The following is a 22,529-nucleotide window of genomic DNA, read 5'->3' on the forward strand; positions in this document are numbered from 1 at the left end:
TGCTGAGAAGAAGCTTCGTTGTTTGTAGAAGAGGGGGAATGTTGATTGATTTAAATTTGAATATTATTTATTTTATATGTTGATTGATTTAAATTTGAATATTATTTATTTTTATATTTAAGTTGTTCAATTAACTTTTAAAATATATATATATATAATTTTGTGGATGAAAGAGAAGAATAATAAAATAGTTAAAATAAGTTTTACAATTATTTAATTTTACAATTTACAGTTTTCCAGATATTCAACCAATGGTAGGATGGGAGGATCCAGATAAAATCCAAATAAGTTTCATAAAAGGGCTTTAATAAAGGAATTAGTTCCTCTATTTAATTCTTACCATTATTTGTTAGGTCAATATTGCCAAGGGTTTCATATTCTTAATAACTAACAGTTTTTATTGTGTCAAAATTCTAAGAATAATGAAAAAATATATAATCCTATTAAAAAAAAGAAAAAGATAGATTGATTTAGGACCTACACCAACATCAAATATGTTGAATACCGGGTTTCAACATCAGTTGGAATTTTTTGTCCAATCCCATTCTCTTTAGTGATCTATATTTTTGAAGTAATAATGGACTTTAAGAAATGTTTGTTGTAATCGATCTTACTTTCACAATATCTTCATCAATGTTTTTTTTTAAATATTCTGGCAAATGATATTTAACACATGTTCCATACAGTCATATGCTCTAAATGGGTTTGGAAGTTTTCTCATTAATCTCTGAGTTTTAAGCATATTTAGAGCATTATCAGTTGCTAAATCGATAATTTTTCCTTTCAAATTGTATTCAACAATTAATTCGACATTTATATATGTTTTCAGCTTTATGAGGATAAGGCACATAATCAATATCCAATATTATTTCATTCCTTTTCCACGCTTCATCAATATAGTGGTCACCACACCCACTTATAGATATATTTAGAGGTTACTGAACCGATGATATGTTAATCAAGAGACTTTCATGGCCTTGATTTTATGACCAATTTTAGCCCATTAAAAAAAATATATTTCAAAATCTAAGCCCACGAAGGTCTCTTGTAAATATATAATCATAATCTTATTCTTTAATTAAAGTTCAAAAAATATCAATATCTAAGAGAGAAGGGATCATAACTAGGGGTGGAGCCAATACCAATTGTTATTAGCTTTACAACCAATCGGTAGCGTCACTAAAGGGGTTGGCATAGGCTCAAGCCCCCTAAAAAATTTTGATAGTTCCTGAAGCAAAAATAAATTTTTTTCAGTGGCTTCCTAATATCATCTAGAACAAAAAAAAATAATTTTTTGATAACCCCATGAGCAATTTCTTTCATAATTTTATTAAGTATTATATATAGATTTGATTTTATTATTTAAAAATTAATAATACTATCTTCTTTTTTTTTTTAAAATATGATATTTCATTTATTAACGAAACACCTAATTAAAAATATTATAATTTATAAATTATAATTATATAATTAAAAATAAAAATTGAGTCCCCAAAAAGGAACCATAATTGTGTCTAAAAATTTCTATTTGAATTTTTTGTCGAATAAAAAGGAATTCTCTTGGTTCATTTGTGAAAAGTCGTATTTTATTAGCAAGATTTTTTAAAAACAAAAATGTTGAAGGCGAAAAATGCCCGTTAGTAGAAGTCACAACTGGAGTGAATAAAAAGTTTTTAAAATTTTTGTATTTGTTTATCTTTTTAATTTCAGCCTGTGTTATTAAATTGAAATTTATGTTTGAAGGGAATGATGAAACACACGTGTAGTCCCATATGAGTGGTTTGCCGAGGGACCAAGGTATGGTTGTCATACCATCAGGTCTTAAACCATCTACTTGAGATAAATTTGATGGTTCGAGATTGTTAGGAATGTGTGCAGCTGTTAAGCTTCTATTTATTATATGGTTTACAGCTGAGTGGCGTTGATGTCGCCCTTGACTAAAAATGCAATTTAAGCCATGTCTACCCTTTGAATCAACGGGTGATTTGCATTTGACGCAGGCATGAGGCTGTACTATATCGCAACCTAGACGTAGACCAATGGTTACTCTCAGTTGTTCATCTGATAAGAGATTACCAAGGTTGCGACTAGGGAGTGATTCTAACCATTCATGACCACCAAGTCTGTCAGATAATTGAAGGAGTTGAATGCAATCTAAAGGTGGATTGACTGATATATCTGTCTGGTATTTAGAGATTAAAGGTGTGAAAAATTTTTTGTGTGTGATGATTGATGGTAATACGGTGTTAATGGGTGTGTTTGCCTTCCATTTGTCAATAGCGTCGTCTAATAAACGATCGGTAGGGCATATGAAGCCAGAAATAATAGAATTGTTAGATAATCTAGATGATACGAATGATGATAAGGATAAAAGATTGAGCGGAAAAAAAATCTAAACCTCCTAGTTTAGAAGGTAGCTGAGCAAGTGACCAATTGAATGAGTTTAAATTTATGTTTAAAATTTTTTCCAGAAATATTTTAAATTTATCCTGAATTTTAGATATGAATTCATTGTTTTTGAAAAAAGATGATGATCGGAAAATATGCATAAATTTAGGTATGTACAGGCATTTGCGAATTAAAAATAAAGATTGATGAGCTGGTAGGAGACTAAGAATGTGCTCCATACTGTAAAAGCTTTTAAAAATCTTGTTGAGAAAATCTTCCGATTTGGTCGCATTAGCTAATGGGGACCCAAGTAAGGTTAAGCTGTCAGGAGCAATGATTTTGTAGCCTTCCAACTTTTGTGGCTTATTGTTTAAGAAACATAATTCTGTTTTATTTATGTTACTATTTTAATTTTTAGGGTTAGATTAATTCATATAAATTATTTATTCACTCTTTTCACGGTTTATTTAAAATTAAATCATTTCAAACAAACTACAAAAATTGTTGACTAAATATTGAAAAATTGGAATTATTGGTGACCTTGATATAAAGATAACAGGTTACGAATATATGAATTTTCAAAAATTTAATCAGGAAAAAATAATTGTTCATAAATAATTTTTAACACCATTTTAATTATATGTTTTTTTTGTATCTCAGATTTCACACTTTACATGAATTGATGGTTACTTTCCGGGTATTTAAAAATGTAAAATGGTCATCTAGATATTTAATAATTATCTGTATCTTCATTGTCATCATTTATTATGATAGTCAAGACGACTTTTTATTGAGCAAAGTTTTTACCGATTATCCAGATCAAACGAGGAATATTACCATGCGCAATTTTTCTCTATTTAATGTATCGGAGATTCGGTTTACGGCGGTGCCTTCCACTGATTTATTTCTAACAAATATGCTAAAAAATGATGAAAGAGATTGTTGTGCCGGAAATTGTACATCCATATACATTTTAGCACTGATAATTTCCTCATGGAACAATTTTAGAATTCGCGAAGTCATCAGAGACACCTGGGAATTTAATGGCAATATATCCGTAGAGAATAGAACCCATTATGTAAGGCACGTTTTTATTGTTGGTCAGGCCCCTTACAACTCTTCTTTATCTGAACAAGAAAATATTTCATCACAATTAAAGTTGGAATCGGAAATCGGGTTATTCCAAGACATTTTGAAGATCAACATCATGGATACTTATGCTAATTTAACTTACAAAACAATGTCTGGCATCACGTTCGCCCTAATGCGTGGCATTCAAAATAAGATTTTTCCCTTATTTAAATCGCCCTGCTTCAAAAAATATTTGCTAAAAATTGATGATGATACATTGCCAAATCTAGCTTCCTTGATTGAAACCTTATTAAATTACCATGAAAATATAAGTATAAATAACCTCTCCATGTCTCAACAGGACTCGATCACTTTCCCGGTATTTATATGCGATGTCACACATCATTGTTATCCCATGAGGGATTATAAACATAAGAACTTTCTGTCCATACTGAACTTCCCGATTTTATCTCGGTTCAGTTTACCTTTCAAGTTATCATTTACATACCTTGGGAAATATGTGCAACATGTCACGATTCACCAATTACATAGCTAATGAGGACTTTTATGTAACTGGGATGCTGTCTCAACTGCTCAATATATCTATGGTTGACATAGGGCATGCCTATGCTAATATATCTAGTATGCTCGATCATAGGAGTTACATGTTTTATGACACAAGTTCATGAGATAAATGATTTTCTCAAAATTTCGAATCGCACAATGTCAGCTATGCACTGAACATATGTAATGTTATGTAATTCATGGGGATTGGAAATCTTTAGATTTTTCAATCATTATCCGGGGGCCATTTTTAAAATTTTTATAATCTGGTTTAGCCTGAAATTTACTCCAGCATGGGTAAAGACTTTCCCTCTAAATATCAGACAACTTTGGCCATTAACCTTTGCGTTTTTTAAATTTATTTATATCTATGCAAATTTAGAGGAGTTCTAAAGTTAACAGCAAAATTGTGTGAAATTAACAACAGTATGGGAACTCTAATAGATACTAAATTACATATCAAGTGCCAAATCAAATTTTTTTTTGAATTTAAAAAATTGCCTTTAGTAACTTGTTTAAGATTGAAAGACATCCCAATACGAAATACACTCCAATATACTTGATTTTGAATGTGATAATAGTATTTCCCCAGAAATTAAGCATACGCTTGATCTTAAATAAGTTGTGTAATACATTGTTCAACATTTATATTCCTATCTTTGGAAACCTCTAATTCAAAATATTTAACTCCTCAATCCAAAAGGATTAGTTTTGTTTTTACGGGGATAGCAAAATTCATTTTTTTGCCTTTAATAATTAAGTTTCAAACTATGACAAATTAAAATCAATTTGATTTAAATAAATAAAAGGGAAAATTATTCGTCTCTAGTCAGTTCAGAGAAATTTTTATCGCCGTTTTTTTACTGAAACTATTATCATGAATGTGTCGTTTATCGCGAAAGAATTTTAAAGCGAAGGTAATATCGCACCAATTAGGCGATTTTTTTCCCCGCAAAATATTTACAGCGAAGACAATATCACGAATCCGCGAAACCTAGACTGCGTATAATTCGGGGCGAATACATTTTAGTGAAACCTATCTCAAACCCATTTTATCTACCGTTGTAGTGATTAATTTTACTGCGAATATATTATCGCAAGACACTTGCCCTGAAACAATGAATATTTTACGCGAATGCATTTATTATAAGAAATACAACATATTCGATAATAATTTACCCATATAGGACCCGAAATTTTAACGGGTATTTCGCTACTTATTGTCTATTAAGTAAGCAAGAGTTGGTATATCTGATGTGAGAAAAAAAAATAACTTAGTAATTTCTTTCTAGCGTCTCTAAGTTATGGTGGGGGGAAGGGAGATCAGTTTTTTAGCTTAATAAATTTACTCCCCAGCCTATTACCTCCAACATATATATATACATCTTGAACATGTAAAATAATGCGCTCTATGCCATTAAAAGTAAATTTTAGTAAATATTCTGACATGCTTAGGCAGCCTAAATCGGCTTAATATTTAAGAGCAATTTTGAACCACAAGAATGCAACTTGTGGTGGTAGCAAGGTGGCATTTTTTATTAATTTATTTTGAAGCCGGGTTTGTACTTCTTCTATTTTGGCCAGACATGATGTTATTATATGCTTGGCTTATTATATTCGATGAATCAATATTTAATCTATTAGGTTGTTTTAAAATACAATTAGTGATCGCTTTCAGCAGAAAGACTTTGTAAATTAATGATCCCTATTATTTTCTTGGATTTCTTCACAAAAAAATATAACGAATAATTAAGTTCAGGTTTTTCACAACTTGTTTATTAAATTTATATAAATTAAATAAATATTATTTTCTAAAAATTTAACTGTATTTTCATTTTGATTGAATCGCTAATGGTGAATTAAATAATTTTTTTGCTAAGGGGAGGGGGGGGAGTCTGCCCCTCTTGGGTCTCCTCGTAGCTACGGCCCTGCCCTTCAAGCGTCTTTCGGTATTTCAATAAATGATAAATAAGTACAGAATAATGATCAAATATATTTTTAAAATACTCCATTAGAAAAGATAAATTTGTAAGTTAGCTTCTGACGAAAAAGAATCTTTAGGAATATTGTAGAATCAAATCGATTGTATTTTAAGGCATAATTGTTTTGTTTTACTAGATGATTTCATTATTTCATGAATATAAACTCTTTCTCAATGTCAGGTTTCGAAAAAGTGCCTACCACTGAGATTACCTATTATGCAACCTTCATCTTTATCACTAGTATATCCTCCTTACTCTGAGCCCAAAGAAAATTCACGGAGTTCGATTATCTTCGTTCTCCAATAGTGGCTAAATAAATATACGTTATATAACTGATTTGTACTTTATTATAAATAATTATACGATGATCATCTTAAAAATTTTAAAATATAATTCATTTAATACTTATATTAGAATTCTAGGGTATACCATTATCGGAACATGTGTGTTTAAATTATTTACCATAAATGAATATGAAAACAAATAATACTAAATACACTAAGTTCTTACCAATATTATAAAGACTCTCTCAATTTAAAAACAATGTGTTTTTTTTTACTAAACGCTTCCGCACAATTTGCAACTAATTGTACCTTCTTCTTTTTTTTTAACAAAATGGAATTAATACAAATCGTAATTTTTTTTATGATGTTTCTATATTGGAAAAGTATCTAATCAGCAGGCAATATATATATAAGCGATAACCGATGTCACTTTCACCAGTGAAGGATCAAGGTTAACTAATTGTTCTAACTGTCTATTTGTAATTGACATTTATGGACGTTTTTCAATATATTTTCTATAAGAAAATTGTTGGAGTTTTAATTATCTTTGTTTGATTTTTTTTTAAAAAAAAACATTTTATTATGGAAGTAATAAAGATTTGGATGGATATCGATATGGGGATATGAATAAATAAATATAATTTAAACCTGATCATATGAAATAGTTTTGATACTAATCAATAAATCCTGGATTCTTAAAGACTTTCTAGTTAAGGAAGGCCTAGGACAAGGGTAGCCCAAAAAATTATATTTGGTATCATAAATTTTGTAAACCAATTTTAAGCTCGAGAACCATTATACATTTATTAAGGTTAAAAAAATATTCAAAATCTCGATCTTTCAACATATTCTTTAAAAAATGTTATATAATTATGCCTCCCTCGACAAATACAGCTGATAGAAATGCTGAAATCAATATTTCCCAACCTCGTAGGATTTTCAATCCCATGCTTATCATTCTTTAAGGAGGAGAGTGCATCAAAATGACATAGGGGTATATCATATGGGGGGTATATCACTCCTCATTGTAATAGTTTGAGGAACATACGTCGCTCCAATATACGATCTCAAAAATCAGTCTTGTTAACGCTCCTTTTTAAAAGTAGCGACTCCCGCTCCCGCTACTACATATTAAAAGGAGCGCTCCCGCTCCAACTAATGGAGTGCCGCTCCATAACCGCTCCTTTGATTTTCATTTTTTTAGAAGGTACACGAAACAAAATCATATTTTTTTATCAAAACGTTTTATTTATATTATATGATATATCAAAATATTTATAATCTTTTATTAGCTTTTAAAAGTAATAAATTTTCTAAATTAGAATCTAACAAACACCCACGCTTCTCCCATAAGACATGTTTTGCGATACTAAATAGGCGCTCCACAGGAGCACTAGAGGGAAGCGGGGTATTGTATTTAATATAAATATTTTTTAATTCATGGAAATGTTCAAAAATAGTAATTTTGCTATCATTATTTAAAAAATATCTATCCAATATATTATTTTCATAGTAATCGATTTCATGGAATCCAAAGAAATCTTCCAAATCATTACAAGGTTCCCGTGAACTAGTTGTAGCTATTTTTCCGTCGGGTATTTGTTTCCTTAAAAAATTAATTAATCTGGCTTTTAGTTCCATATTTTTTGGATCTTTTATCCATTCCCAATTTATATATCTATAAAATGAATATTAATATGACTTACAAGATTTTTCAAAAAATTTTCAATAAAAAGGAAAAACTGACGTTTAATGTTTCAAATGATTAGATGAAAAATCAATATAAAACTCGGCTCAACATTTAATAATGAATAAATTTAAATAAAATAAAATAAAATTTTCATTAAATTTTAATTAACAAATATAATAAATATTTAAAAAATAATATAATTTATATATTAAATTTAAAGGAGGAGCTACTCCCGCTCCCGCTCCTCATTTTTAAAAAGGAGGGGCGCTCCAGCTTTTTTTGAAAAAAGTGGCGCCCGGAGCGCCGCTCCTTAACAAGACTGTCAAAAATAAATGCCTTAAAATGATAGACACTGATATAAATTTTCGCGTGTTATCGATTCTTCCGTAATAATAAATTTACAAAATAGCTATATCGTTCTTCGCAATTTGGGTTTCGCGTTAATGATTTCGCTATAAAGCTTTAGTGATTCATTTTCAAAATTTTTTACCTATTTGCGTAGTTAAGGGTGAGAATTCCCTTATTTTTGGATTGCCCTTTCTTAAAGAATTTGATATGAAACTTCCTGAAGAAGTTCGTATTAATAATATAAATATGATGGATTCCAGTTTAAATACTATTGTTTCAAAATTTCCGCAAGTTTTTAGATGAAGGCGTTATCGAGAAGGTGGATCCAACAAAGACTCCAATTACTTGGGCTACGCCAACGGTTAATATTTTAAAGAAATCCGGTGCCGTGCGGATATGCGGAGATTTACGTTTAACAGTCAAGAAATATTTAGGGATAGATAACGATTTACTACCAACTTTCGTCGACCTCACAAATAGGATCGCGGGTGGTAAAATATTTTCAACGATAGATTTAAGAGATGCATTTTTACAATTCGGAGTTAGTCCAGAATGAAGAGACCTTTTAGTATTTAGACTCTTGTCGGTTATTACCGATACCAAAGAATTCATTCTGGGTTGACTAGCGCTCCGATAATATTTTAACGCTTTATGCAAAACCTATTAAAGGGAATTCCTATGGTTAGTGTATTTTTAGACGATGTAATATATTGAAGGCGAGGATAATTTTGATCATATAGTTAATCTAGAAGAAGTATTAAGAAGATTTGATAAGGCTGGACTGACAACGACGCCCGATAAAATTAAAATTGGACAAAAGTCAGTTACTTATTTAGGGTCACGTTATCGATGAATTCGGAATTCACGACCGAAGATAAGATTTAGCTCTAAAAAAATTATAAAACACCGTCTAATGATAAAGAATTACGTTCGTTTTGGGCAGCGTCTACGTGACAGGATTTTCACTGGATGTAAACCCCCTCCAAAAACCTTTGCTTACCCCCCTAAAAAATCTCCGCCGCCTTCAGCGGCGGTGTCTCTACTATTATTCTTTTTATTTTTTAAATTTATTGATACTCTTTTTAGAGAATTTGTAAAGGATAACTTAAATTAATCTATCTCTACTACCAACTATCGATATTTTGTGAATATAAAGAATTTATTTTTTAGATAATAAATTCAATTAAAATCTCCATTATTTACTATGAATTTAATTATTATGGTTATGAGCTTGCTGAAATATATAGTCCTTTGAAAAATTGGCGCCGAAACTTTTAAACCAAATGGTAGCCTACAAAACGTAAATAAACCCCTATGTGTTGTTATCGTTAACATTTTACTTGTATTCTCATTAACTTTAATCTGTAAATACGCATTAGAGAAATCTATCTTCGAGAAAAAAATCGCTCCTTTCAAATTTGCCAACAGTTGTTCTATTCTCCGTAAAGGATACTTTACCGTTATAATCCAAGGATTTAGTGAAATCCTATAATCTATGGATATCCTCAGACGATTATCAGGTTTTCTTACTGGCACTAACGGTGTTGCCCATTCGCTATGTACTATCGGTTTTATTATACCTTCTTTTAACCATTTATTTAATTCTGTATCAATCTCTCCTATCCTAGAAAATGGCAATCTTCTTACTGCACAAAATTAAGCCTGGTAGTTCTCTACTAATTTTATATCTATTTCCACATTTTTTAATGTACCCAACTCTTCTTTAAAAACCTCCAAATGTTGATCTAAAATGATACTTATTCCATTGCTGTTTTTATTTTCGACATCTCTTCCTGTTCTGCTGCTTTACTTCTCTGTCTGTTGATTGATTGGTGTTACCTCAATAGAATTTATATCTTTTGACATCTTATTCTCTTTGACTCTATATTTAATCAAAAACTCTGGTGTTCGATTTCTAAGTTTATCGAGAACTAATTCTTGTTTATCCTCTATAATCGGTAACTTAAATCTATAGAAATCACTTCTTATTATTTCACTATTATCAACAAATTCTGTTCGATTTCTAAGTTTATTGAGAACTAATTCTTGTTTATCTTCTATACTAGGTAACTTAATTCTCTCGAAATCACTCCTTATTTTTTCACTATTATCAATAAATTCTATTTTTCGATTTCTAAGTTTATCGAGAACTAATTCTTGTTTATCTTCTATACTAGGTAACTTAATTTTCTCAAAATCACTCCTTATTATTTCACTATTTTCATCATTACTTCCAGGGATAGTTTCGAAAAAATTACACCAATTATAAACTGGACCTAACGTTCTTATATCACACCAACCTAAAATTTGTTCAATCTTCAACGTAGTTATCCACAAATTTATACTTTTATTAACTCCTGGTAACCTTACCCTATAATACCCTAAAATTTTCACCACGCTACCATCCAATTGTTAGGCTCTTATCTTTTTTGTAACAAATTCTCTGGCCAAAATCTCCTAAAATCCTTAATACTTATCAAACTAATTTCTGCTCCTGTATCTAATAAAAAACGAATTTCTGCTTCATCCATATTTATCTTTACTCTCGGGCATCTATTCCATTAAAAAATTCTCTAATTCCATTTTTCGCACATCTACACAAGTTACATTTTTAATTCTATATATTTTAAAATCTCTACTTTTTATTTTTATATCACTTCTATTAATATCGCTTGAATTATAATTATCAACGTTAAAACACTTTTTATTATCACAAAATTTATCGTTCATATTACAATAATTATTCTTACTTGCACTAGCAATATCAACATTATCCAAATTATCATTATTAAAATTAAAATACTTATTTTTACTACAATTATTAACATTAAAAAAATTATTATAATTATCAAATCTATCATTAAAATTAAAATGCTTATTCTTACCTGAACTAAAATTAGAAAAACTATTATTACCAAATTTATTATTAAAATTAAAATATTTATTCTTATTTGCTACTAAATTATCAACATTAAAAAAATTATTATTGTTACAAAATTCAATATTAAAATATTTCTTTCTTAGTCATTTGTTACATTTCTCTTGAGTGTGTCCATCCTGGCCACAAATATTACATCTCACAATCATATTGCTTAATCTACATCTTATAGTTAAATGGCCATTCTTGCCACATCTCGCGCATTTCAAATCCTTTGTTAAATAACAATCACGCGACATATGGCCTGGCTGACCACAGCTATAGCAACCAATTCGTCTGAAATTCTCTGTACTTCTAGCAATGTTTATGTTTCTCTCCTTATTTTCCTCATTTAATATATTTTTTATCTTATCTAATTCCTTATTTTCTATTTTGATGTACGATGTATTTCTACCTAAAATTAAACCTAATAAAAATGCTAAAACTATTACCGAAAATATTATTACCATTATATTTTCCAACAATAAATTCCCAAAAATAATTTGACTTAGATACATTACAAAGAATTCAAAATAATTTTAATCACAAATAACTTAATGATGCGGCCAAAATTATACAACAATGTAATTAATATTATGATTAAAATAAAAGCATAAAACGGCATTAAAAATAAAAGAAAAGAATATACATATATATACATTTTTTTTTTTTACCTTAAATACGCTGATATATAAAAAAAATTGACTTCTAATCACAATTTATTTCTTCTAAATTTAATTATATAGTCTATTTATTAGACCGAATATCTGCGGCCCCTGAGTATGTTTACTCTTCGGACCAGTGTTAGATTATGACGTTTTATTATTATAAAAAAAAAGAAAGATTAAATATTAAAATATATATATAATCAAACCTTTATTTTTGTCTTGAAATAATAATTAAAATAATTATTGGATGGATTAAAATAATTGTTGGGTGAATTACAATGAATGCTTTTTTTAATGATTTTGTTTCCTATATATATATATCTTTTTAATATTCAAATTGCGAATTTGAATGGCGAACTAACAATGCCCAACTAAAATTATAATATAATAATAACTAATTCTAATATTCAAATATAAAAAAATTATAATATTCAAAAAAAATAATTACATAACAATACAAAAAAAATTAGGAAAAATTGAATAATTACAACAAACGGTACTCAGTTTACTGGATCTGAATCCAAAACGTTTCTTTTTAAAAATAATATAAAACATTTTAGACCGGCCCCATAGTCCCAAGTCGAGTGGTTTGGCTGAGCGCTATATACGTACGATAAAGACACGTTTCTATGCTGGAAGCAGAAATGGGACTTCGGACCAGTTAAATTCAACGAATCTTTTAATTAAACACCGAAATACTCCAATTGCAACTACCGGTAAATCCCCTGCCGAAATGATGTTTGGAAGGCCGCTCAGGACGACGTTAGATCAATGGGAATTATCTACTAGAGAAAGGACTGAAAACGCGTTATGGAAAAAAATTATAATGATAGGAACGTTGAGCCCCGTGAATTTGAAGAGAAGCAAAAGGGTTGGGTAAAAAATGTGGGGGATGGCATTAAGGGACAGTGGTTCAATGGAAAAGTGCGATATTGTATGATGTTCAGTCTGAGGGTATTGTTAAAAACAAGCATGCTGACCAACTGAGGGAAGCTCATGTACAAGCTAAAGAAACACCCATAACAATGACTGAGGATTTGGACATTGCAGAACATAATGGAAATACAACTCTAGAAAAAAGAGTTTCGAAACCCCCATTACGTTATTATGATGAATTCAATTATTAGTGGGGAGAAATGTAATGTATTTAAACAAATTGATTTTTATATTTGCTTAAAGCTACAATTTATTACAATTTATAAAAATATATATATATTTTATTATATGAAATAAATCACTTTATATTATTGTTCTGAATACATTTCAATGATCTTAAAAATAAATGCCTTAAAATGATAGACACTGATATAAATTATCGTGATATCGACTCCTCCGTAATAAATTTACAAAATAGCTATATTGTTCTTCGCAATTTGGGTTTCGCGATAATGATTTCTCTATAAAGCTTTAGTGATTCATTGATTCGCGTTATAAGTTTCGCAGTTATGTAATGGCTTAAAAGAGTTCGCGATGCAGGGTTTCGCTATATAAAAAAAATCGCTATTTAATTCGAGCGTTGTCCGCCTAGAAATTATTTTTCTTCGCACAAACAGTTCGGGTAGAATAGATTTTATTAAATTCAAAATTAAAACAATAGGATATGAATAATTGTCGCCTAACATGGCTTCTTTTCTTTTATACTTTATATACCTTATAATTCCATAAATAACAAAAAAAATAATTCTTGAAAAATACAGTCTTACAATCCAAAATCAAATAAATGCGTCAATTATTTAGCAAAACCAAATTATTGCGCGTGATAAAAATAAATATAATGAATTTACAAACAAAAACATATATATATACCGATATAATATATATATAAAAAAACATAGAACATGACAATAGTCTTCATTACTGATCAGTATTCGCGAATGTTCGATTCGCGAATAAAGTTTTTCTATAAAATACATTCACTAGACAAATGTTTCGAGAAACACAGAGTCAACACAGCGTCTATATGAGCACGGGAGAGGGTAGGGACAGCTTGCATCCATTTTTTAAAATGGGAATAGGGGGTAAGGCATTGGAGGGAGGGGGTGTAGGCTAGAGATAAGATTATATTTTGATATGAAATATCATTTAAATCAGGTTCATTATTAAAAATTTGATTAAATACTTAGAAAAAACAGGAACGAACCTTAAAAGAAACCTATTTAAATTTTCAAATCGAAACGAACCTAAGAATTGATGGAAATTTTCTAAATTAAAATAGAACTAAAATGAAATAATTTGTTCAAGAATAACTAAAACCAAATAAAACCATTTTAAAATTATAAATTAAGACGGAATAAAACTGGACCGTTTACAACGCCCTGTTTAATACAATTAAACATCTTTAATTACAAATCATAAATTGATAATAGTTGGGTGAAATAACACGAAGGGTTTAAAAAAGGATCAGAGAATTTGGAAAAAGATTCTAACTTTTTTTTAGCCTTGGTTGAAGTATAATTTGAAGGTATGATTGCCATATTTTAATTTAACTTTTTTGTGACGTATGGATTTTACTCCGGGAAGGGAGACCAAATTATTTAAAAAAAAATAATAGTTTAACTAATATTTAGATCCACTATTTTGATTTAATAAATTCGTTTTTAGGTAAAAAAATTAGCAGCCAGGAATTTTCAACGGGGGGTAAGGGGGGGGGGAATTGTAATATTTTTTATATTTAAATGATTTATTTTGGAGGAATAAAAATTTATTAGAATTAATCATCATATAAAAGAACCAATCTATTTTAAAAAATGAATATTTCGAACACAAATAGTTAAATATTAGAAAATACAAAATATTTAATGATATTAAAAATAGATATTATACCGGTATATATATCACAGTAATCAATTTTTCAATAATTTGTTCGGTGTTGGGGATTGGATCTCCATGTATATTAAGTAAAGTAAAGCTAGTTCATTAAATCAATTTTAAGAGTAATTTTGAGATAGGATTTTATTCTCTGTAAAGTTCACTCATTTGTGCCTTGACTATAATGTTGCCAAAATATACAGTAATTTTAAGTATGCTCGAAAAAACTTCAAAATATTAGGCAATATCTCCACTGCGTTTCTTAAAAAATTATTTACTAAAATTAATTTATCATGCCAAAATTTAATTCTGCAAATAATTGGTTTTCCGATATATTTATATTCTCTGAATAAAATTTAGCTAAATATTTTTATTTTTCAACATCAAGATTTTATCTATCCTCAGATAAAAAGAGTTAATATTTGTAAATTGGATGGAGCCATTTGATGAATCACGCCTTCATTGATTTGAGTCAAAAATATAACCAAAAATGGAATAAAACGGTAATTTTATAGTAAAGTCCTCTATTGATTCCATGTTAATATTGGATTTGTCTGCATAGTGCAATTATATGCTTCCGAATCTCAAAATCATATAATTTCGCTTTCGCCTCAATAATCACATAATATCTTCTAAGTTGTAATATAATAATATTCGTGATTCTTACTTAGGCCAAATCCATATCTATTTTTGAAAAATATTGCATAAAATTGTTGTGTAATTAAATATTTTATCATAAAATTCTAATGCAAAAAAAATCGGCAGACATATTGAATCTAATGTATCAGCTTTATATAAAAAAATCTCAAGAATAGGCTTTTCTAGATCCAAAAATGCTGTAACAGTTTGATATCAAAGGCTCCACACCATCTTGTCGGGCATGCTTTTTGCAAATTTTTCTTCCTGTAGCACAAGAAGTCTGAGAAAAGTTTCTATTCTGTAAATTCTGTCAATTTGGATATCTGAACATTTTATACAATCTAGAAATTTTGCCTAATCATATTTACTAGTAGAGGTAACTTAAATACCAATTTTTTTGGTTGAAAAACTTTCTTATAATCAGTAATGTTTGAGGTTTAAAAAATGAAATATATATTTAAATAAACTGTAAATTTTTGCGAGATAAAATATTATAACAAGAAATTTATTTTTTTCCCTTTAGATTTCACCCTTTTCTGGTGGTAGGCTCCTTCAAAATCTCTCTCCACTTTATGTTATTCATACAATCTCTTTTATCTAATTAATACTTTTTTATATTGGCTCTAACTTTATGGCCCCATTGAAGTTTTGGCCTTCCTCTTTTACGTTTGCCCATCACTTCCAAACTCTCAACCTTATTTCCTATGTAGTCATAGGCCTTCACATTGTGTGCCCATACCACCTAAGTCTGTTTTAACTTAGCCTTAATGGGCACTACCTTTAGACTACTTAGTATTCTTGTACTGCGCACTTTATCCTTTCTTGTTACCCCAGCAATCATCCTCAGCATTCTCATCTCCATAGTTTGTAGACTTCTCTCGTCTGATTCTTTGGTTAGCCATATTTCCGAACTATATAGAATAGTTGGTTGTACTATGGAACTAATTTTTACCATTAATTTGTGTGGGATTCTTTTGTCAGCACTCCAGATAAAGATCTCCACTTTAACCACCCTTGATTAATTTTATTCTTTATCTCTTTTTCTATTGTGCCGTTTGTTTGTATAATGGAGCCCAAATATTTGCAGCTTTCAATTGCCAATATCTGCCATTCATTTATATCAATACTCTCTGTTTCATCTCCTCCTATCACCATATACTCCGTCTTTTCTCTATTTACTTTTAGTCCGTGCTTTTCTAGGATATTTATCCAACTCACTAATATTTCTTTCATTTCATCCTTGGATTCGACAAGTATCACAATATCATCTGCAAATATCATATTCCACGGGACTGTTTGAGGTATAGACTGTGCTAATACATCTATTACTGTAATGAAGAGAAGTGGGCTGAGAGCCGACCCTTGATGAACTCCTTCGGCTATTGTGAAGCCTGTTGAAGTACCTGTTGTGCTACGGACCATTGTTGTATGGCCCATATACATATCCTGTATTATTCTTATATATTTTCTCAGGAACCTTTTTGTGGCGTAGCTCCCAACAGATAAGTTTTCTTGGGATTCTATTTTTGTTCTTTTCCCCGTATTTTTCACTCATTTGCCTAATTGCGATAGCATCAGTTGTTGATTTTCCAAACATAAAGCCAAACTGAGTATCTCCTATTTCGAGTATGTCTCTTACCTTTTTTCTATTATTTTTTCGTAAAGTTTAAGACAGTGTGATTTTGACCCTGTAATTTTGACAATATTGTGGTCCTCTTATTTTTGAAGATAGGAACTAGATAGTTCTGCCTCCATTTATGAGAGACCTCTTTATTTCCCAGTATTTTATTGTACAGATTTGTGAGGTGATGTATTCCATCATCTCCTAGTACTTTAAGGCGTTCTATTGGAATATCGCCTGGACCCCTAGCTTTGTCGTTTTTCATATGCTTGAGACATGTGATTATTTCTTGTTATGTTTTAGGTTGTATAAGGTTTTGTCATGGGGTGTTCGTCTTGATGTAGTATGTGGGGATTAAAGTTGAGAAACTCATGAAAATATTCTTTCCATCTATTCATTATTTCTTTATCCTTTATTAACAATTTCCCATATTTATCTTTGATTAATTTCGGAGCTCGGTTTATATTCCTAGAGTTCTTTTCCCGCTGTTTGGCTAATCTGTATATTTTATTTTGCCCTTCTTTGGTATGTAGTTCTTCATACATGTCATCGTATGCCATAGATTTGGCCCTAGCCACCGCCTTTGTAGCTATTCTCTTGGATTTTTTGTAATTTGTCATGTTATCTAAGTTTTTGGATTTGAACCATATTTTATATAGGGCTTTTTTCTCCTTTATAGTGGTTTGTACATCTTCATTCCACCACCATAGTTCTTTGTATAATTTGTTGCCTCCCCTTGTCAAGCCTAGTGTCGATTTGGCAGTGTCTATTAATCTGGATGAAAGGTCTGTCCACATTTTTTCGCTGACTTGTGAGGAATCTATTGTTTCAATGTTTGCATTGATTGCAAAGGCATCTGTCATTGTTTTTAATTTGCCCCATTTGATGCATGGTTCCAGTTTTATCTTGTTTTGAGTGAATTTATTTGACTAGTAGCTTGTGTTCGGCGATATCTTCTCCTTGGATGACTTTGCAGTCTATTAAATCTTTTAATCTTCTGCGAGAGATTAGCAAGTAATCTATCTGTGTTTTCCTTGTAGCACTTTCGCATGTTATTAAATGACTGTCTTTTTTCCTATAGTAGGGGTTGGTTAAGGCAAGGTGGAAGGCTTGCGCAAATTTCAGTACATGCTCTCCTTCATCATTCCTTTCTCCATATTCAAAACCACCATGATGCCTTTTGTAGCTGTCTCTTGGTTTTCCCACATGCGCATTTAAGTCTTCACCTATTATGACTAGGTCATCCTTAAGGATTTCTATTACAGCTTTATCAAGGATAGCTCTAAAGTCATCTTTCTCCTCTTCTTTGCAACCTGTTTGAGGAGCATATATTGAAAGGATGTGTAGTATTGATTGACCAATGCAGAGTTTTATTTTTTATTAGTCTATCAGAGATCCTGTTGACTTCAACTACTGAGGAGAAGGTTAGATCTTGACTGAGGATGATACCGACACCGTTCCTATTGCTAACAATTCCATTATAGTACGATTTACACCCATTTCCAATTATTAAAGTCTTCTGACCTTTCCATTCCTTATATTGTATGCACGCTATATCAACTTTTCTCTTATTTATCGAAGCCAATTCTCTCGTCTTACCTTTAAGTGTACCAATATTCAAATTTGCTAACCTTGTCCTCTTTGCTTTGATATTTATTTTAATTTTCACAGGATGGAGGTCTACACCTTGCGCGTCGCTTGAAGGGAACGCCCTAGATTTCATATTGATATTTTTGTTTGTTTCCTTCATTTTTGTTTGTTTCCTTCATTTTTGTTTGTTTCCTTCATTTTTGTTTGTTTCCTTCATTTTTGTTTGTTTCCTTCATTCTTGTTTGTTTCCTTCATTTTTGTTTGTTTCCTTCATTTTTGTTTGTTTCCTTCATTTTTGTTTGTTTCCTTCATTTTTGTTTGTTTCCTTCATTTTTGTTTGTCTCCTTCATTTTGTTGGATTATGCAAAGTATATTTATGGAACAAAGATAATTTAAATGATGGATTTTATTTTATGCAAAACAAATTTTACTTTTTTTTATAGTTTATGTAACAAGATTAATTTAAATGATGGATTTTATTTTATGCAAAACAAATTTTACATTTTTTTTATAGTTTATGTAACAAGATTAATTTAAATGATGGATTTTATTTTATGTATTTGTTCTTCCAAAAATTATAATTTTACTATATAAATAGCAATTGTTTTTTACACAAAATAAATTGGATGACATTTTGAAGATAAAATTAATAAAAAAGGAAAGAGTTAATAAAGAAAAGGTAAATATACAATTTGATAAATTAGAATTATTATTATATATAATTAAGGTACTCAAGGGTAAGTAATTAAACATCATTATTATTAGAATTAATCTTTTATTTTAATAAAGAAAGATTTAACAAACTTTGAATTCTTAATTGCTCTCCCACTACTGAGTAAACACCCAGATGTAAGTTCGGATTTATAACACATTTTTGTTTGTTTCCTTCATTTTTGTTTGTTTCCTTCATTTTTGTTTGTTTCCTTCATTTTTGTTTGTTTCCTTCATTTTTGTTTGTTTCCTTCATTTTTGTTTGTTTCCTTCATTTTTGTTTGTTTCCTTCATTTTTGTTTGTTTCCTTCATTTTTGTTTGTTTCCTTCATTTTTGTTTGTTTCCTTCATTTTTGTTTGTTTCCTTCATTTTGTTTGTTTCCTTCATTTTTGTTTGTTTCCTTCATTTTTGTTTGTTTCCTTCATTTTTGTTTGTTTCCTTCATTTTTGTTTGTTTCCTTCATTTTTGTTTGTTTCCTTCATTTTTGTTTGTTTCCTTCATTTTTGTTTGTTTCCTTCATTTTTGTTTGTTTCCTTCATTTTTGTTTGTTTCCTTCATTTTTGTTTGTTTCCTTCATTTTTGTTTGTTTCCTTCATTTTTGTTTGTTTCCTTCATTTTTGTTTGTTTTCTTCATTTTTGTTTGTTTCCTTCATTTTTGTTTATTAGACAAGTTTCTTTAGCACACTGCTGTCCAAGCCTGTCGGTGACCGGTGAGTCATCTCTAAGCTCCGAAATTTATCTTACAATATGACTTTCATCAGTCATTGAAGAAAAAGATTAAAAAAAATTTACGTTTCTTATCAGGATTCTGGGATTCTGTTTTCAAGCATACAACATAACCTTACCAATAATACTATCCATACAATACCAATAGAAAAATATACTAGTATTAATATAAACCTTCTTATAATAACTGGTGCTAGGGATTTAATTAATGCTCTTAGGATAAGACAATACATAATTGGTTTGTCTCAAGATCAAAAATAAGAGGCCCGTAGTTCTTTGTATCAAATAGTACAATAATATACCGGAATTAAATTTTGTACTGACAGCCTCCTATGATCTAACATAATAATAAACTTGGATTCTCTAAACATTTTATTTACGCTAATATTTATCAGCATTTCTATTGCTGTTCTTATTTTTATTTATATCTCTATGAAAAAATTAAATTTCTAATTATAAATTTTTTTTTATGTATAAATATAGTAATACAGTGATTACTCTTATCAATAAAATTTTAGGGACTTTTTTTAATTATTTTAAATTGTAAGTCGTTTTTCTAATAATTAAAATAAAAAAAGCTATAAAAAATAATTAGTAAAATTATTCGAGATAAATGTAAAAAAAGTAAGGTTAGAAAGACTAGGCCTTATCAAAAAGATTATATTATTTCGTTAATTTGAAAATGAATTCCAAATAATAATTTGAAATTAAGATAAACTTGATTTTTATCTCGTTATATTTTACGAAAGAATTAATCTTTTATTAGTTTAGCCAAATCAATCTAATCCGATAACTACTGACGAATTATTAATTGATATTGGAACTGACTTTTCAAATAAAATTTTTTAATCTTATTATATTATTATATAGTTTCTTTAATGTGCAAATGATTTATTATGCATATAATTATATACTATTAATAATAGTTGGTATTACAAAAGCTCCTATAACTTTTTTATATTTCTAAAAATCTTTTATTTCAACCATTTTAAAATGTTAGTGTATGTATTAATAATCATAAAACAGTTCAATTTTAGCATAATAAAACTATTTGAGTACAAAAGTACCTTAAATTTAAAAGAAATAATCTATATATATATAATATTACAATATTACAATACTAATACAACACTAGAAAAAAAAACTTTATCTAAAAATAATCGTTTTAAATATATTTTATAATAATTGGTCGGGCATTATTAAAATAAAACATTTCTCTCTTTAGCTCTTAAAAAACGCTAAGAATGGCATTTAAATTAGGTGATTTTTCATAACTCAAATTTCGGTTCAATGATAATAAAAATTAAACGTCTAAAATAGCTTAAAGGGGATTGGAAAAATTCATTAGATAGATTAGAAGGTTTAAATTTTAATAAATATAAAATAAAATTTTAAAGATTTTAAACAAGGAGTTATGTTTTCTGGGATTTTTGTCTTTGTGAATTTTTAAAATTTGATACAATATTTATTAGTAAATACATTTGTGATTATTTTTCTTTCATAAATTTTTGGCATTTTAAAAAAAAAAAAATTATAGAAAACTGTGAATAATGAAAATATTTAGTTCGGCAATTATCCCACCTGCCATATCCCCGAAAACAAAAAACTCATTGTTAAAATCTTTAAGATTTTATTTAATACTTGTTAAGGGGTCAAATGTGTCCACAACCACTTTCCCTCTCTTTTAACGCTTATATCCATTTTAATATGCTGATTTTAAATAAATTAAATACTAAATAAACAAAAAATATCTAACACACTTTTATTTTACTTTTAGTTTAAAAGAGGTTATTTTTGACATTAAAATATTTTAAAAGTGTCCGAAGCTGAAATAAATTTTTTATATATAGACCTATTTAGGTTATAAATTTTAAATCTCAAAGTCAGATAATACGATGATTGTATGTTTAACCCATGTCTCACATAGCCACAGTCTCCCCTATATAAATATAAGACAAAATTGATTAACCCTTAATATCTAAAGTATAGAAGTATATAATACTGTAATTTTATAATTAATTTTATTTTTATTAATTAATCACTTCAAATATGCAGACTATATTAGATTTGTAAAATTAAATTATGTTTTGTATATATCACTCCAAATATATTTGCAGCCATTTTAGATTAAAATATTTATTTGCATTAGATTTCTTTCAAATATATATTTTTATTTAAAATACATCATTATCTAAAACATCAACGAACTGTCTTAACTTTAGAAAATATATAGGAATATATATTTTCATTAAATCTAGCGAAATCTTCAAGTGCCAATTAAACCTTTTGCAATTTGTAGACATCGGTATTTTAAAATCTAGAATTTTGAATTTAAATTTAATGATTATTAGTAAAAATTTTAGGTACAGTCATAAATTATCACTACGCTAGTAATTCTGCAATAGACAAAATGTAGTATCAACTACCCTTAGTATTTTTAGGTAACACAATTTTGCAATCCACTAATAGGAAAACATAAGAAAAAAATTGGAACCGGGCCTAGACTGCTATTTACATATGT

At 29.0% G+C, this 22,529-nt stretch overlaps 2 protein-coding genes across 2 annotated transcripts; one reads left to right on the top strand and one right to left on the bottom strand.

The window, feature by feature from the left end:
• The first annotated feature begins 3,226 nt into the window (after positions 1 to 3,226).
• On the top strand, positions 3,227 to 4,015 carry LOC135930327 (beta-1,3-galactosyltransferase 4-like). Its single transcript, XM_065467108.1, has one exon. It carries the CDS (start codon positions 3,227 to 3,229, stop codon positions 4,013 to 4,015), a length of 789 nt encoding a protein of 262 aa, XP_065323180.1.
• A 13,886-nt stretch (positions 4,016 to 17,901) lies between these two features.
• Positions 17,902 to 18,730, bottom strand: LOC135930328 (uncharacterized). Its single transcript, XM_065467109.1, has 2 exons — positions 18,430 to 18,730; positions 17,902 to 18,293 (listed from the first exon to the last, which is right to left on the bottom strand). The coding sequence occupies exons 1-2, from the start codon at positions 18,728 to 18,730 to the stop codon at positions 17,902 to 17,904; spliced, it is 693 nt and encodes a 230-aa protein (XP_065323181.1).
• Positions 18,731 to 22,529: the final 3,799 nt, after the last annotated feature.

Source organism: Gordionus sp. m RMFG-2023, chromosome 5 (genome assembly GCF_954871325.1).
Source record: "Gordionus sp. m RMFG-2023 chromosome 5, tfGorSpeb1-WG-v2, whole genome shotgun sequence".
NCBI lineage: Eukaryota > Metazoa > Nematomorpha > Gordioida > Chordodea > Parachordodidae > Gordionus > Gordionus sp. m RMFG-2023.

What these genes read in the sequence shown, in the direction of transcription:
- LOC135930327 (XM_065467108.1), top strand. Translation starts at nt 3,227, where the DNA reads ATGCGCAATTTTTCTCTATTTAATGTATCGGAGATTCGGTTTACGGCG.
- LOC135930328 (XM_065467109.1), bottom strand. Translation starts at nt 18,730, where the DNA reads ATGAAGGAAACAAACAAAAATATCAATATGAAATCTAGGGCGTTCCCT. An exon ending in TAGCAATAGGAACGGTGTCG is followed by an intron (nt 18,294 to 18,429) that starts GTATCATCCTCA and finishes CTCCTCAAACAG; the next exon opens with GTTGCAAAGAAGAGGAGAAA.